Source organism: Podarcis raffonei, chromosome 18, assembly GCF_027172205.1.
Source record: "Podarcis raffonei isolate rPodRaf1 chromosome 18, rPodRaf1.pri, whole genome shotgun sequence".
Lineage (NCBI taxonomy): Eukaryota > Metazoa > Chordata > Lepidosauria > Squamata > Lacertidae > Podarcis > Podarcis raffonei.
Window position 1 is genome coordinate 3,434,418 of NC_070619.1, and position 17,827 is coordinate 3,452,244.

General features: G+C 50.4%; 1 protein-coding gene across 3 annotated transcripts in view; it reads left to right on the forward strand.

Moving 5' to 3' along the window:
* The window catches only part of NR2F6 (nuclear receptor subfamily 2 group F member 6), a 34,457-nt gene extending 19,647 nt beyond the window's left edge, over positions 1–14,810 (forward strand). For all 3 annotated transcript variants that reach the window (XM_053372516.1, XM_053372517.1, XM_053372518.1), the window contains 2 exons: positions 6,073–6,597; positions 10,527–14,810. In XM_053372516.1, coding sequence (XP_053228491.1) covers positions 6,073–6,597; positions 10,527–10,801 — 800 coding nt within the window. In that variant the 3' untranslated portion in view covers positions 10,802–14,810. The remainder of the gene's footprint in view (positions 1–6,072; positions 6,598–10,526) is intronic.
* The last annotated feature ends 3,017 nt before the right edge of the window (positions 14,811–17,827 follow it).

The following is a 17,827-nucleotide window of genomic DNA, read 5'->3' on the forward strand; positions in this document are numbered from 1 at the left end:
GCCCCAACCTGAGAAAGAGTTGTGTCAGAGAATCAATGCTTAGGAGCTGCCGTACGCCAGCATTACAAAGGGGTCAAAGGTCCGACACTGGCACAGATAACCCTGGCTCAAAGTGCCTGGTGCCAGCTGGAACGCAGCAGAACCAGGGTTCAAAAAAAGCCAGGAGCCAAACGCATTTTGCACCTGACTATCAGCCATTTGAGGGATGCGGGTGGCGCTGTGGGTTAAACCACAAAGCCTACGACTTGCCGATCAGAAGGTCGCGGTTCGAATCCCCGTGACGGAGTGCGCTCCCGTTGCTCGGTCCCTGCTCCTGCCCACCTAGCAGTTTGAAAGCACGTCAGTGCAAGTAGATAAATAGGTACTGCTCTGGCGGGAAAGTAAACGGCGTTTCCATGCGCTGCTCTGGTTCGCCAGAAGCGGCTTAGTCCTGCTGGCCACATGACCCGGAAGCTGTACGCCGGCTCCCTCAGCCAATAAAACAAGATGAGCGCCGCAACCCCAGAGCCGGTCACGACTGGACCTAATGGTCAGGGGTCCCTTTACCCTTTACCTTTCATCCACTTGCGACTGAGTGAAGATGCCTGGGAGCCAGGTTGCACAATCAGAATGAATTTCAGGAACCAAAACATTTTTTCTGTGCAGCAGGAGCAGGCGCACTGAACAGCGTTACAGTGAATTGTTGTTGCTTGTCTTCGCTTCCCCCACTGCCCTGCTCAGAGTTCGGAAGGATATTCCTACCTTACGAATGGTCCGTGTCACCATTAAGAAAAAGAGATCTGAATAAGCCAATATATAGTGTTATGGATTGTCCCTGGACCAAGTGACTTTTCTTTTTTAAGCTCCCAAAGTTCTCAACCTGGCTCAAAGTTGTCCTCTGAACTAGGCAGATGTTTAACTGAGAATCAATCACAGTCAGTCCATCATTTGGAAAATGAGACTTGTCCCAAAATGCCAACTAGAAATTCCGTTTTGGCGCCTATAACCTCAGTTTAAGAAGCCATTTAAAAGACGTGATACGTTTTACTTTTTATTTTATTTTTATTTTTTTGATACAAATTTTTATTAATTTTTCAACATATCATTTTCAACAGTAATTAAATACGCTCTCATTTCTTACACCATTTTTTTGACTTCCATCAATCACACCTGAAAATTTTCCAATCTATTCACTTAATATACATTTCTTATTTCCACTGTTACATTTAACTCTCAAAACTAATATCTCTATTCTTTCTCTACTTTGCAATATTTCATATATTTCCCCTTACAAAACGTCTTGTAGTCCTACTAGCGTAATTTGTTGATTACGGTTGCTCTTCAAATAGTTCATATATTTCTTCCAGTCTTCTGCGAATCTCTGGTCCCGCAGGTTTCGAACCCTTCCTGTCATTTTATCTAATTCTGCGTAGTCCATTAATTTTGTCTGCCATTCTTCTTTCGTCGGAATTTCTTCTCGCTTCCATTTCTGGGCTAACAATACTCTTGCCGCTGTTGTTGCATATAAAAACAATTTAACATCTTGCCTATTAATATCCTCACCACTTTTTATTTTATTCTTCAAATATATATTTCCACAAATTTCACATGTATTGGCGACTGAAACCTTGGTTTTAGGAGCCATTTGGCGCTTAGCTTATCTATCTTGAGTTTCTAAAACTGCCTGCATCTTAGAAAGCTGCACCAGTCTGTTTAAGGTAAAGGGTAAAGGGACCCCTTACCATTAGGTCCAGTCGTGGCCGACTCTGGGGTTGCGATGCTCATCTCGCTTTATTGGCCAAGGGAGCCGGTGTACATTTTCCAGGTCATGTGGCCAGCATGACTGGGCCGCTTCTGGCGAACCAGAGCAGCGCACAGTAACGCCGTTTACTTTCCCACCAGAGCAGTACTATTTATCTACTTGCACTTTGAGGTGCTTTTGAACTGCTAGGTTGGCAGGAGCAGGGACCGAGCAACGGGAGCGCACTCCGTCACGGGGATTCGAACCGCGACCTTCTGATCGGCAAGTCCTAGGCTTTTGGTTTAACCCACAGCGCCACCCGCGTCCCTCAAATGGCTGATAGTCAGGTTCGAAAAAGGCGTTTGGCTCCTGGCTTATTTTGAACCCTGGTTCTGCTGCGTTCCAGCTGGCACCAGGCACTTTGAGCCAGGGTTATCTGTGCCAGTGTCGGACTGCTAGGTTGGCAGGAGCAGGGACCGAGCAACGGGAGCTCACCCCGTCATTGCGGGGATTCAAACCGCCGACCTTCTGATCAGCAAGCCCAGAGCAAAGGGGAAGCTGAGGACTAGCGGTGTGAGATGGCTGGGGAGGCAGGTTAATGTGGGACCTGGTGCGGAGTCAAGAGGCCCTGGCTTTGGCAGAGCGAGCTGCTTGCCTTCAAGGCTCCTGGAGGGCCTAGCGGGTCGCTGTCAAACCGGTAAAACCGGTGGTGTTTGTTTGGAGAGTGCAGGATTTTACAGGCGGGTGAGGAAAGGAGCCTGCAGGCTGGCAGGTCATATGACTCAGTAGCAGCAAAGGTCACAGCTGGAGAACCAACTACCATCTTGAGAGCCAGCGAGCACCAAATTATTCCTTTGTTTGGATTTTCGGCCCTGTTTCCACAGGTCTCGTGATTGTGCCCCTCACTCGCCACCCTATTGGGTTTCTAAGGTCTCCGGGGGTGATCTTGCCCTCTGATCCTGCTTACGAGCTCCTCCTTTAATTGGGAACAGGATACAGTGGTACCTCGCAAGACGAATGCCTCGTGTCAGGGAACTGCCATCGGAGCGAGAGGAGGAGGAGAGGCTCCCCGACGATGCTGGAGAGGGGCCAAGTAGGGAGAGAGGCAGGTCTCCTGTTGGGGAAGAAATTCAGCGCGGCACCAGGGATGGAGGGGGGCCAATGGGGGAAGCGGAGAGCAGGCTCCGAGACTCTTCACTGGACACCAGCGCGGAGAGCACAGGTCCTCCGCTACCCACGCCCACCCTGCGCAGAAGGCTTCCGCGCAGGGAGAGTAGGAGGAGACTGGGCGTCAAACAACTTTTATGTTGGAAAAGGTTGAAGAAACGCCCACTGTCGGATTCTGCCAGCGACTGAGCAGCCACGAAGTGAGGGGCTGTCCAGCCAAGAAAGGTTTAACCAGGCCACCTAGCCAGGAGTGGCGGCAACTTACGCACGAGCAACCCCCATAACCATTAGACCTCGCAAGACGGAAAACTCGCTAGACGAAAGGGTTTTTTGTTTTTTGAGCTGCTTCGCAAGACGATTTTCCCTATGGGCTTGCTTCGCAAGACGGAAACGTCTTGCAAGTTTTCCTTTTTCTTAACACCGTTAATACAGTTGCGACTTGACGTCGAGGAGCAACTCATAGCTCACGGTGTGGTAGCCTTTTTTGAGGTTTTTGAAGACTTTGGTGATTTTTGAAGCTTTTCCAAAACTTTCCCGACACTGTGCTTCGCAAGACGAAAAAAATCGCAAGGCGACAAAACTCGCGGAACGAATTAATTTCGTCTTGCGAGGCACCACTGTAGAGTTATAGAGTTGCAGCGTTGGAGGGGCCTCCCACAGGTCATCCAGTCCAACCCCCCTGCGATGCATTTGGAGAACCTTTAGCTGCCTTTGCTGGATCGGACCCCAGAAAGTTCCCTTTGGCCCAGAGAATCATACAGAGCCAAAGATTCTGGCATTTGCAGGGGGTTGGGCAGGATGACTTGAGGGTCCCTTACAACTTTACAACGCTGTGATTCTGTGGTTCGTGGGAAGGGTAGCTACTGCTGCTGCAGAAGACCCTGAAACGAGAAGTAATCGACGATAAAGTTAAATTAAATAACAAAAATCAAAAAGTTTAAGGAAAACGTTAACCTAGAATTAAAGAAAGACTTAACGAGATGCCGGCTACAAAACTCGTTTCACTGAACTACCCTATTTTTCGCACCATTGGACGCACATTTTTTCCTTTAAAAACTAAGGGGGAAAGTCTGTGCGTCCTATGGAGCGAATGTGTGGTCCTGGGACTTCCCCTCCAGCCCCTCCATGCTCCGGTTGCAGCGGAGAGGCTGCGTGGGCGGCTGGGAAAACCCCGGGCTTCCCCATTCAGCCCGACAAGCAGCGGAGAGGCTGCGTGGGCGGCTGGGGGAAGCCCGGGATTCCCCATTCAGTGCTACAAGCTCAGGGCATTCAGCGCGCAGCGGAGAGGCTGCCTGTAACTTGCCCTCCGTCCTGTGAGCCGCTCTAGGGTTCTGGCTGGGGGCAGCCCCCGGCTTCCCCATTGAACGGTGAAAACATCATGGCACTCCGTGAAGGAGGAAATCGTTGTCCGGTCATTCAAAAAATGTGGCATTAGCAATGCTTTGGATGGAAACGAAGATGGTATCTTATATGAAGATAGCGAAGAAAGTGATGTCAGTGATTGTGAGCAACTGAGCTCCACAAATTCTGACTCTAGCAGGGATGAGTTCTTGGGGTTCACAGAAGACTAGAAGAGTACTCAAACTTTAAAGTCTCTCTTCATTTGTTAATGACAGTGATGATGGTTCTTAATGCCATTGTTGACTGCTGTTCACTTTACATGGCTGTAATATGATTCTGAGATACTGGTTGTTTATTAAATACAGTAGTTTATACAACATTTGATTCAGAATATCTTTTACTTGTTTTCCTCCTCTAAAAATTAGGTGCATCCTTTGCTCCCGTGCGTCCAATGGTGCGAAAAATACGGTAATCAGTTTCCTCAGAAGGAAATAAAGAAATTATAAACCTTAAATGATTTTAAACAAGAGCAAGGCTGAAATGCTTCCCAGAGTTTTGTAGCCGGCATCTCGTTAAGTCTTTGTTTAATTCTAGGTTAATATTTTCCTTAAACTTTTTGATTTTTGTTATTTAATTTAACTCCATAGTTGATTACTTCTCGTTTCAGGGATTTTCACGGCATTTCATTTGTTTTGTGTAATTTCTTGGTTCCGTGACTGTCCTTTTTCCACTGACGGCTGCAGAAAACAGCTTGTTAACACCCTCCTTAATTTGTGGCGCCCAGAATTGGACACAGTATTCCAGGTGTGGCCTGACCAAGGCAGAAAAGATTGGGACTGTTTCCCCCCTTGATCTGGACACTAGGCTTCTGCTGATGCAGCCTAGAATAGCATTCGCTTTTTTTGCTGCTCCATCACCCTGTTGGCTCATGTTCAGTTTGTGGCCCACCAAGACCCCTAGATCAGCCTTTCTCAACCTGTGGGTCCCCAAATGTTGTTGGACTACAACTCCCATCACCCCTAGCTAGCAAGGCCAGAGCTCAGGGATGATGGGAGTTGTAGTCCAACAACATCTGGGGACCCACAGGTGGAGAACCGCTGCCCTAGATCCTGAACGATGGGGGTGGAGATGCTCCTTCATATATACTGGACTGAGGCCATTTAGGGCTTTCAAGGTCAGCACCAACACTTTGAATTGTGCTCGGAAACGTACTGGGAGCCAATGTAGGTCTTTCAAGACCGGTGTTATATGGTCTCAGCGGCCGCTCCCAGTCACCAGTCTGGCTGCCGCATTCTGGATTAGTTGCAGTTTCCGAGTCACCTTCAAAGGTAGCCCCACAGAGAGCGCATTGCAGTAGTCCAAGCGGGAGATAACTAGAGCATGCACCACTCCGGCGAGACAGTCTGCGGACAGGTAGGGTCTCATCCTGCATACCAGATGGAACTGATAAACAGCTGCCCTGGACACAAAATTGACCTGTGCCTCCATGGACAGCTGTGAGTCCAGAATGACCCCCCAGGCTGCGCACCTCGTCCTTCAAGGGCACAGTTGCCCCATTCAGGACCAGGGAGTCCTCCACACCAGCCCTCCTCCTGTCCCCCCCAAAACAGTACTTCTGTTTTGTCAGGATTCAACCTCAATCTGTTAGCCACCATCCATCCTCCAACCGCCTCCAGACACACACAGGACCTTCACCGCCTTCACTGGTTCTGATTTGAAAGAGAGGTAGATTAGTTGTAGTTTCCAGGTCACCTTCCAAGGTAGCCCCACGTAGAGCGCATTGCAGTAGTCCAGAGCATGCACCACTCTGGCCTTAACCAGCTCTCTCTGCTTGCTTCCCTCAGCCGTCCAGAGGGGCCGGATCCCTCCCACCCACTCCAGCGCCAGCCCCAACGCCCTGCCCAGCGGCGAATACTACAATGGGCAGCCTGTCTCGGAGCTGATTTCGCAGCTCCTCCGCGCTGAGCCCTACCCCACTGCGCGCTTCAGCTCCCAGTACGCCCAGCAAGGCAGTGTGATGGGCATCGATAACATCTGCGAGTTGGCGGCGCGGCTCCTCTTCAGCACGGTGGAGTGGGCGCGAAACATCCCCTTCTTCCCCGACCTGCCCGTCTCGGACCAGGTGGCACTGCTGAGGCTCAGCTGGAGCGAGCTCTTCGTCCTCAACGCCGCGCAGTCTGCTCTGCCGCTGCACATGGCGCCGCTGCTGGCTGCCGCTGGTTTCCACGCGGCTCCCATGTCGGCCGACCGCGTGGTCTCCTTCATGGACCAGATCCGCATCTTCCAGGACCAGGTGGAGAAGCTCAACCGGCTGCAGGTGGACCTGGCGGAGTACAGCTGCCTCAAAGCCATCGCCCTCTTCACCCCAGGTGAGCACACCGGCCGGAGCCATTCCCGGCTGTATTGAGGCGGCTCAAGCGAATGAGCCAAGCCGCGTGTTTGGCTGTTGCAGAATTGCCCCTGTTTCTCCCTGGATTTGGAGGTTTTTCTCTCTCTGGATGAAAATGCTTTGTTGAAGTAAATCAAAATGGCATAAAATCACAGAAGTACTAAAAAGCAGAGCGGTAACAACAACAACAGTTTTATTGTATAGCATTATTATTATTATATAATTATTATCTTATAACTATTTTCATAATTGTGCAATTAGTTATAATTATTAGGTAATAATTATATAATAGTTGTTTAAGATATTATTTGATTATTTCTTTAAAAAAATTAAATGAACTTTTCAATTTTTGGAAATTATTTTAAACATCTAAACAAATCTCTCATATCCTTTGACTTCCATTCCATATTTATACCCTGACATTCCATTCCATATTTATACCCCGCCCATCTGGCTTAGTTTCCCCAGCCACTCTGGGCAGCTTCCAACAGAATATTAAAATACAATAACCTATTAAACATTAAAAGCTTCCCTAAACAGGGCTGCCTTCAGATAGCTTGTAAAAGTTGTGTCTTTCTTTGATCTCCTTGACATCTGATGGGAGGGCGTTCCACAGGGGAGGTGCCACTGAAGGAGAAAATAAAACAATGAGACCACAAATGAACTATTAGTAATAAATTATTATTACTATTATTGGATATAAATTATACGACTTTCAGTAGACCTCTGAAGGCAGCCCTGCGTCACGGAGCTTTTAATGTGTGACCATAGAATCCTAAGAGTCGGAAGGGACCCTGACGGTCATCTAGCCCAACCCGCCCGCAGTGCAGGAATCTTGCGCCCAATGTGGGTCTCGAACCCACAACCCTGAGAATAACAGTCTCAGCTACCGGTGTTTTGAGGTGTTCTTTGAGGCGACTGGGGTCATGGTGAGTTTGCTCCCTGCAGCTCAGCTTCTACAAAGCTTTTTGCTTCGCCGGCTCACTGGCTTTGGCAAAATCCCGGTGCTTAGATGACAGTTGTGGAGGCCGCAAGGACGCTGAGGAGCAATGGGACCCCCTGCCAGCCACAGAGCTTGTGGTTCATGCTCCCTCTTTGTCATTTCTCGTCTGCGAGTGCCGCGCATGGAGGCAGCACCACCTTGTGGTGAGGCAGAGTGCGAGCCTGCATGCCCAGTGGCAGTCTATCTGGGTTCCTAATGGGTAATTGTGTTGTTGTTTAGTCGTTTAGTTGTGTCCGCCTCTTCGTGACCCCCTGGACCAGAGCACGCCAGGCACTCCTGTCTTCCACTGCCTCCCGCAGTTTGGTCAAACTCATGCTGGTAACCTCGAAAACACTATCCAACCATCTCGTCCTCTGTCGTCCCCTTCTCCTTGTGCCTCCATCTTTCCCAACATCAGGGTCTTCTCCAGGGAGTCTTCTCTTCTCATGAGGTGGCCAAAGTATTGGAGCCTCAGCTTCAGGATCTGTCCTTCCAGTGAGCACTCAGGACTGATTTCCTTCAGAATGGAGAGGTTGGATCTTCTTGCAGTCCATGGGACTCTCAAGAGTCTCCTCCAGCACCAGAATTCAAAAGCATCAATTCTTAGGCGATCAGCCTTCTTTATGGTCCAGCTCTCACTTCCGTACATCACTACTGGGAAAACCAGAGCTTTAACTATACGGACCTTTGTTGGCAAGGTGATGTCTCTGCTTTTTAAGATGCTGTGGGTAATTGTACACTGTGCATAAAGGATTCCAGATTAGATGAGCCGCTCTCTTCAGCTTGATCCAGCAGCCAGCTTTTTCTGGTATCTTTGTGGAACCTCCACGTCCATAGGCAGTCTATCTTGGTTCCTAGTTTCTCAGGGGTATTTAGCCACTGTGAGGACAGGATCATAGAATTGTAGCGTTGGAAGGGACCCAAGGGTCATCTAGCTCAACCCCCGGCAATGCAGGAATCTTTTGCCTAGCGTAGGACTCGAACCCGCCACCATGAGAGAGTCTCTACTGTCAGAGCTTATCAGGAGTAGAGACGTGTTTCTATCCCCCCCTCACACTTTGACTTAAAAAAATAATTATTTAATCATTTTTTCAATACAAACAACAATTGCAAAAAACACATACAACAAAAACCATAATAACACAATTTAACAATTCAGATTTGAATACTGATATACCTATGACTACACCTTTTTAACAATATTTCCCCCTACTTCCCACCACTGTCCACCTTATCACTTAAATATTCCTTCCAGATTTCCTCATATTTATCCATTTTTAATTTGCGTCGACATGCAATTTGTTCGTATGTAGCTAGTCTGTACATATCACCAATCCATGTGCTCAATGGAATCTTTTTGCGGCTCTTCCAATTCATCAAAACAAGTTTTTTTGCTTCTAATATGGCACGGTACATCCAATTTTTTTGACCCCTTGTAATCTCCCACATTTCCGGAATATAATTTAGAATTAAATTCAATTCTCCTATATAACAATTTATTTTTATTACTCTTGCTATAAATGTCCTCACCCCGCACCAAATGATCTTATCATCGGGCAATTCATCATCATATGTACCAAGTTCGCACTTTTACTCCCACATCTCCAGCTGTCGTCCGCACTTGTTATTTTCCTCTGGTATAGTTTTGCTGGAGTCCAGTGGACTCTGAATATTATTTTCTGCTGAATAAGTCTTAGTCTTAGATCCACAGAGGCTATTTCTGTTGATTTTATACTTGACTCCCATAAATCATTTGTTATCTGTGCCCCTAACTCTTCACTCCATTTTTGTCTATCTTATTCTAAATCATATTTCTTCCTGTTGGTCACACACTTTGGCTTGATCCAGCAGCCAGGCCTGTCCTTGTGGAGCCTCCAGGTCTAGGGGCAGTCTATCTGCGTTCCTCGGTTCTCAGGGTTATTTGGGGACAGGATGGGGCTCTCGCGAATGCTAAGGAGGATGGATGGCGGCTAACAGATTGAGGTTGAATCCTGACAAGACAGAAGTACTGTTTTTGGGGGACAGGGGGCGGGCGGGTGTGGAGGACTCCCTGTCCTGAATGGGGCAACTGTGCCCCTGAAGGACCAGGTGCGCAGCCTGGGAGTCATTTTGGACTCGCAGCTGTCCATGGAGGCACAGGTCAATTCTGTGTCCAGGGCAGCTGTCTACCAGCTCCACCTGGTATGCAGGCTGAGACCCTCCCTGCCCGCGGACTGTCAAACCAAAGTGGTGCATGCTCTGGTTATCTCCCACTTGGACCACTGCCATGCGCTTTATGTGGGGGTGCCTTTAAAGGTGACCCGGAAACTACGACTAATCCAGAATGCGGCAGCTAGACTGGTGACCGGCAGCGGCCGCTGAGACCATATAACACCGGTCTTGAAAGACCTACTTTGGCTCCCAGTATGTTTCCGAGCACAATTTGAAGTGTTGGTGCTGACCATTTGAAGTGTGGCAGGGAAATGTGAAAATTTGGAATTATTCACCCATCCTACATTGGCTCCCAGTACATTTCCGAGCAAAAGTCAAAGTGTTGGTGCTGACCTTGAAAGCCCTAAACGGCCTCGGTCCAGTATATATGAAGGAGCGTCTCCACCCCCATCGTTCTGCCCAGATGCTGAGCTCCGAGGGCCTTCTGGCAGTTCCCTCATTGCAAGAAGCAAAGCTACAGGGAACCAGGCAGAGGGCCTTCTCGGTGGTGGCACCCGCCCAGTGGAACACCCTCCCATCAAAAGCGATAAACAACTACCTGACATTCAGAAGACATCTTAAGGCAGCCCTGCTCAGGGAAGTTTTTAATGTGTGACATTTTACTGTATTTTTGGTCTCTGTGGAAGCCGCCCAGAGTGGCTGGGGAAACCCAGCCAGAGGGGCGGGGTACAAATAATAAATTATTATTAATATTATAACCATCTCCTCTGTTTCAGACGCCTGCGGCCTCTCGGACCCCGCGCACGTGGAGAGCCTGCAGGAGAAGGCGCAGGTGGCGCTGACGGAGTACGTCCGCTCGCAGTACCCCTCGCAGCCCCAGCGCTTCGGCAGACTCTTGCTGCGCCTCCCTGCGCTGCGGGCCGTCCCCGCCTCCCTCATCTCGCAGCTCTTCTTCATGAGACTGGTGGGCAAGACCCCCATTGAGACGCTTATCAGGGACATGCTCCTCTCGGGAAGCACCTTCAACTGGCCCTACGGGACGGGGCAGTGAGGAGACGACGAGCGCGCGGAGTTGCTGGGACCTGCCTTCCCGCCACACATCTGCCCTGTCCGTTCCTGCGGCCGCCGCACCGACAGCCTGGATGTCCCCCGGCACCACCCGATTCCCCCGGATCGAGGCGGCGAACTCTGTGCAATTTTTTTTCCGTTTCGGGGGGTGGGGTGGGGGGCCACCCTCCCTGCTGTGACTGCCTCTACCCCCCACCACCCCAGTGCCAAGAGAGGGGCAGGGCGGGCGTCCGTTGGGAAGGTCTCCTTTTCCGTTCTGGGCGCGGGAAATGTAGCGTCCTTGGTTTCGTTTTCCTGGTTTCGTTTCGTTTATCCACTCCGGCTTCTAGCAGACGGACAGTTCCCCCGGAGGTTTTGCTGGGGGGCAAAACTTCCTTGATTCTTGGGCCTCAAGAGAGAGGGGAGACTGACCGCTCTCCCAACCTCCCCTCTCACCCCCATTTCTCTCGATCCGCCTTCTGCCGCCTGATGCCCCTCCCCAGATGTTATGGGACACCCCCCCCCAGCCAGTGTGGCCAAGGGGTCTGGGGTGACGGGGAGCCCCAAAGCAGCCGTGAACCGTGATTGAGGTGGATTGGGTCCCCAGTGCGAATTTGCAAGCCGTTTCGCCTGGAAGCAAGCCAGATTCCCGCTTACTTCGAAGCGGGGAGGTATTTTGAGAGAGAAAACTTTTTGTTGCAATGGGGCGAGGTGTGTGGGGGCGCGTTAGTTTGGGGTGCACCTAACGTGCAAACTTCCCAGATGTCTGGGTGCAACCCTGTGTGGAACAAAGGCAGATAGGAGAATTTTCTTTCCCGCAAGCAGAGAGCGCCCCTAGGCGCGTGCAGAAAGCCCCCAGGTCCAGCCTCAGGCAAGTTCAGCTTAAAGGACCTTTTTGGGGGGGTTCAGAAGACCCAGGAAGTTGCTCCCCCAGGTTACGCGGACTCAGTATAATTTCCTGTGCTCCTATTTGGATCTGCCTGCAGTTCAGACTCATGTGGACCAGAGTCTTGATTCACTGCCAGTAACACTAGGACTAGAATCTTGCATTACTGTCCGGGTACTGCCAGTCTTCCAGGGTGGGGGCACAGCTCAGTGATGGAGCACCCCCTCTGCACCCTGAATAATAATAATTTATTATACGCTGCCCATCTGGCCGGGCCTCCCCAGCCGCTCTGGGCGGCTTCCAACAGGATATTAAAAACAGAATAAAACATCAAACATTAAAAACTTCCCTAAACAGGGTTACCCTCAGATGTCTTCTAAAAGTCACGTAGCTGTTGTTGACATCTGACATCCACAGAGCGGGCGCCACCACCAAGAAGGCCCTTTGCCTGGTTCCCTGTAACCTCACTTCTCTCAATGAGGGAACTGCCAGAAGGCCCTCGGCGCTGGACCTCAGTGTCCGGGCTGAACAATGGGGGTGGAGACGCTCCTTCAGGTATACAGGACCGAGGCTGTTTAGGGCTTTCAAGGTCAGCACCAACACTTTGAATTGCGCTCGGAAACGTCCTGGGAGCCAAAGTAGGTCTTTCAGGACCGGTGTTATGTGGTCCCAGCGGCCGCTCCCAGTCACCAGTCTAGCTGCCGCATTCTGGATTAGTTGTAGTTTCCGGGTCACCTTCAAAGGTAGCCCCACGCAGAGTGCGCTGCAGTAGTCCAAGCGGGAGATAACTAGAGCATGCACCACTCTGGCGAGACAGTCCGCAGGCAGGGAGGGTCTCATCCTGTGTACCAGATGGAGCTGGTAAACAGCTGTCCTGGACACAGAATTGACCTGTGCCTCCATGGACAGCTGTGAGTCCAAAATGACTCCCAGGCTGCGCACCTGGTCCTTCAGGGGCACAGTTACCCCATTCAGGACCAGGGAGTCCTCCACACCAGCCCACCCCCTGTCCCCCCAAAACAGTACTTCTGCCTTGTCAGGATCCAACCTCAATCTGTTAGCCGCCATCCATCCTCCAACCGCCTCCAGGCACTCACACAGTGTCTAGCTCCTCCAGGTCAAACGACCCCTTGCCCCCAAACCCTGGGGAGAAGCTGCCAGCCAGTGTAAGGGAACATAGAGCTGGGTGTGGCTCAGAGAAAGACACCTCCAGTTGCTCCTGCTTTTACAGATCGGCTCTTGATTTAGACTCCATGAGGACTAGAATTTTACATTAGGGGCAAGGACCAAAACTCAGAAAGACCCAGGGGTCTCAAACGGGGGGTGTGCTGTGAGCTGTCTCTTCTCAGGGGCTCCCGGTCAGTGCGTAAAACACCAGGCTGGATAAACAAGCTGCTTGGACAACACTTGGACAAGAACCCCACAGAGGTGGACTTGGTCGCTGGCAGGTTTCCGTCCACCACAAACACGAGCCACATTTCGACATGCTCAGCACCGCTGCCCGCTTACTTGTGATGGAACCTGCCTGCCCCACTTCCTCCGCCACAGTGGGGGAAATCCGCCTTGGCTGGGGGGCCCTCCATGTTTGTTGAAGATGCTATGCAAAAATAGTTTTGAGCTGCATGCAATTTGAAATATACTGACGACTTTGGAAAAACAGCAATCTTACTCTTTTTGCAACGGGATTCCGGCTTCCTTTGCTGGTCGGATCAGTTTCGACTGAGACACTAAAAAACGAAAACAACCCCCCCGCTGCTATTTTTCTCATGGATCATTCTTTTTCCTCCAGCCTGCAGACCTGCTCTAAGGATCTCCGCTTGGCTTGGGTGTCCTCTCAGTGGCGCCAGTATGAATTGCCCTCAAACCCATTTTCCGGATGGGGAAAACTGAGGCCAGAGGACTATTTCCCCCTGCATTCTACAAGTCCATGGGAGTGATGTGCCTCTAACTCAGGTCTCCCAGATCCAAAGTACCGGTTGTAATCTATGCAATCTATCCCCAAATTCTGCATCAAGGAAATTCAGATTCTGCGCTTGGAATAAAATTATGTTTTTGTTTTTTTTTAAAAAAATGGTGAAAATCGGATGTGCTTTTTTTTAAAAAAATCCCAGTTGTATGATGTGAGGTTTCTGAAGAACGTCCTGGGTGGGGAAGGACACAGGTGAGGTGTAAAGAAATTTGCTTTTTTCATAGAATTGTAGGGTTGGCAGGGAACCAAAGGGCAATCTAGTCCAACCCCCTGCAATGCAAGAATTGCAGCTAACCTGAGCAGACCTAGGCCCTTCCAGGCTGGGTGTATTGAATCTGTCACCTGACCCACACTGGCCAATCCCGCGCCCCTGAGCATCGGAGGTAGACTGCGCTTCAAACTGGAGGCTCCATTGAACTACCATGGCTTAGAGCTGCTGCTATATTGCCCCTCTTATTCTTCAAACCCCCCTTGAAAGCAAAGAACTTAAGAGGAAGTTTTGCCAGGGGCTCCATGCAGAAATTGCCTGGTCCAGTCTCTGAAGAGGGTGGGCAGATTGCTGCTGCCTGCCTGTGTTCAGTTGTGAACCAGCCCTTAGCCCAGAACCATGAGGTCTATAAACTTAATGGTCTCTTTTGAGAAAAAGGTCAGAGCATGGTCTCTCTATAGCAAGAAGTTTCCAGGTTCCTCCTTCCTCAGTTCCATTAAATCCCAGGTTTATTCTCTGTCTGAAACTCACAGGCAGTAATGACCTGAGTGGACCCAATTTAAAACTAAAAACTATGCACTTTGAGGTCTCTCTGATTTCCGTGGGAGTTTGGGTACCGCTCTTAATTAAAAGCCATAGAGAGAGAAATGTCCCCCCAAAGTTTCGATTCAGTGGGGCCATGTCCGGCATCTGTGGCTAGTGGTCCCGAGTTCAAGGTCTCTTGGATGCAAATCCTAATCAATAATTCTCCTTCCCCCCCGTTCGTGGAAGCCGGATTTGGGTGTCCGGATGGATGGAGAGGGTGACTTGTGCCAACCAAAATGTCGAAAAGGGGGGAAGGAACGGCTGGCGGGTTTGATTCTGTTGCAGACGCCTCCTTTTCTGATTTGATGCACAGCCAATGAAACAATAAATATTGTTTTTCTTAGGGGAAAAAAAAGAAGGCAGTGGTTGGTTTGTGTTTATTGGAGCGGAAAGGGGTGGGGAGAAGTGGTGTCATTGTTTTAAGACGATGCAGCACAGGTAAAGTCCTTCCTGCGGCACAAAGTTAGACTGTGGAACGTCCTGCCACAGGAAGCAGGCTAGAAGGCTTTAAAAGAGGACTGGACAAATTCACAGAGGAGAAAGCTATTTGGAGACAGCGATGTTTCAACCAGCACTCCCACTTACTAAGTTTAATCCAGAGAAAGCTGACATCTATCGGGAATCCTCTGTCATCGCAGGGTGAGGGGTTGGTCTGGATGACCCCCAGGGGGCCCTTTCAGCTCTGCAATTTTATCTCAAATGGCTACAAAACACACCTGGATCTCCACAGCCAGCATTCCCCACTTTTATTAAAGGAACAATTAAAAACACACACATACACACAACTGGTTACCCCCCTCCCCAGCCCCTCCGAAACCCCCAGCTGCCCCACACACAAATCGATAAACCCCCAAACATGCATAAATGGGGTCGTATATTTACAGTGCTGAATGAGTCGGTAGATGGGTCGCTGGACGGTTGGTTTTGAACCTGCATCAATGGGAGTGAGTATTCGGGAGTCTGCCGCCTGATAGCTGGGGGGTGTCTCTCTGTTTTGGGATCGTACGCCCCCCCCTATCCACTATTCACACTTTGACTTCTCTATATTTTTACTCTTTTGTGTGCCAATTAATTCCCCCGGGTCTGAGAGGTTTTCTTGCCATTCACTGCGTGCCTTGCCAAAACCCGATCTTTCCCGCTGAGTTGAAACTTGGCTAAGCAAAGCCCCTCTCTGGATTTTCTGTGCATGTGAAATCGCGACGCCACTCGGCGTTTTCGGACGTGCGTCAAGAACGTCCCGTTCCCCCCAAAAGTTTTATCGGCAGGTATATTGGTGTGCGGAAGGGACGCGGGTGGCACTGTGGGTTAAACTGCGGAGCCTGGGACTTGCCGATCAGAAGGTCGGCAGTTCAAATCCCTGCAAAGGGGTGAGCTCCCGTTCCTCAGTCCCAGCTCCTGCCAACCTAGCAGTTTGAAAGCACCTCAAAGTGCAAGTAGATAAATAGGTACCGCTCCGGCGGGAAGGTAAACGGCGTTTCCGTGCGCTGCTCTGGTTTGCCAGAAGCGGCTTAGTCATGCTGGCCACATGACCCGGAAGCTGTACGCCGGCTCCCTCGGCCAATAAAGCGAGATGAGCGCCACAACCCCAGAGTCAGCCACGACTGGACCTAATGGTCAGGGGTCCCTTTACCTTTATATTGGTGTGCGGAGATAATGATGAAACTGCCAAGATGTTTGGGAGTTTCCTAAGGAAGACGGGTGATGGGTTTATCAGCACACCGGCTTCACTTGGGAAGGGAGAACAAATTAGATGAAAACGCGGCAGAAACACTGGCGAAAAGTTTAAGAATTATTCTTGGCTGCTGTTTAACTCCTTTGCCCCTCAGGGAAGTGCAACACACACAATGGCATGAAATCCTATCGTTTGGGGTGGGTGGGAGCTGATTCAAGATTCAGCTAATGTTGAGCTGGAAGGGAACCCTAGTGTCATTTAGTCCAACCCGCAGCAATGCAAGAATCTTTTGCCCAACATAGGGCTCGAACCCACAAACCCATGCTCTTATCATTTGATAACCCAGGCATGGGAGATCAGTGAGCCTCCATCTTCACCCCTGGGCTGCGTTCTGCGCAAGCAGTGCACCGATGGCTACGCAACCCTTGTTTAAAGTAATTTTGCACAGGTTCAGGGTTGCGTCCAGCTATGCCTCCGTTGTGAAAGGGATGGGCATGGTCGATGTAGGACCATTGATTTCAGTGGGTCTACTCTGAATACGTGGGCGATGGGAAAGGGTTGTGGCTCAGAGCATGTGCTTTTCATGCAAAAGTTTCCTGGCAGGCCTGGAGTTAGACCCTTGCTTCTGCCAGTCAGTGTAAAAGGTAAAGGGACCCCTGACCATTAGGTCCAGTTGCGGACGACTCTGGGGTTGCAGCGCTCATCTTGCTTTACTGGCCGAGGGAGCCGGCGTACAGCTTCCGGGTCATGTGGCCAGCAGGACTAAGCCGCTTCTGGCGAACGAGAGCAGTGCACGGAAACGCCGTTTACCTTCCCGCTGGAGCGGTACCTATTTATCTACTTGCACTTTGACGTGCTTTCGGACTGCTAGGTTGGCAGGAGCAGGGACCGAGCAACGGGAGCTCACCCCATCGCGGGGATTCGAACCGCCGACCTGATTGGCAAGTCCTAGGCTCTGTGGCTTAACCCACAGCACCACCCGCGTCCCTATAGCACCCTATGCTAGCCCAAAATTTGGTGAGCCCCAATGGATCTTCTCAATTATAGATCTTCTCAGTTTTGTGACCCTCGTGGTCCCTTACGACTTTATAAAATTCTATAATACTATGATCAGATGATCATTGGGATCAGCAGAACTAAGCCGCGTCTGGCGAACCAGAGCAGTGCACAGAAAGGCCGTTTACCTTCCTGCCAGAGTGGTACCTATTTATCTACTTGCACTTTGACGTGCTTTTGAACTGCTAGGTTGGCAGGAGCTGGGACCAAGCAACGGGAGCTCACCCTGTAGCGGGGATTCGAACCGCCGACCTTCTGATCGGCAAGCCCTAGGCTCTGTGGTTTAACCCATAGCGCTGCCCACGTCCCTTGCCAGTCAGTGTAGGCTACGCTAAACTAGACGGGCTGCCGCGGCTTGGCTCATGAGAAGGTAGCTCCCACGAAAAACTCGCTTTTATAGGAAGGGCTACCTCTTACGTTACAGAGCACCCACTTTGCCTGCAGAGGGTCCGGGCTCAATTCCTGGCATACCCAGGCACCTGCCTAAAGGCCTGGAGAGCTGCTGCCAGTCAGAGTAGGCAATACTAAACTAGATGTACTCCCCTGGCCTGACTTGGGGCGGGGGGTGGGAAGGCAGCGCCCGATGTTCCCTGGGCTTAGCTGGGTGCAACCCACGGTTTTTTAAAAAAAATCTCTTTGGCACCCAAAATAAGA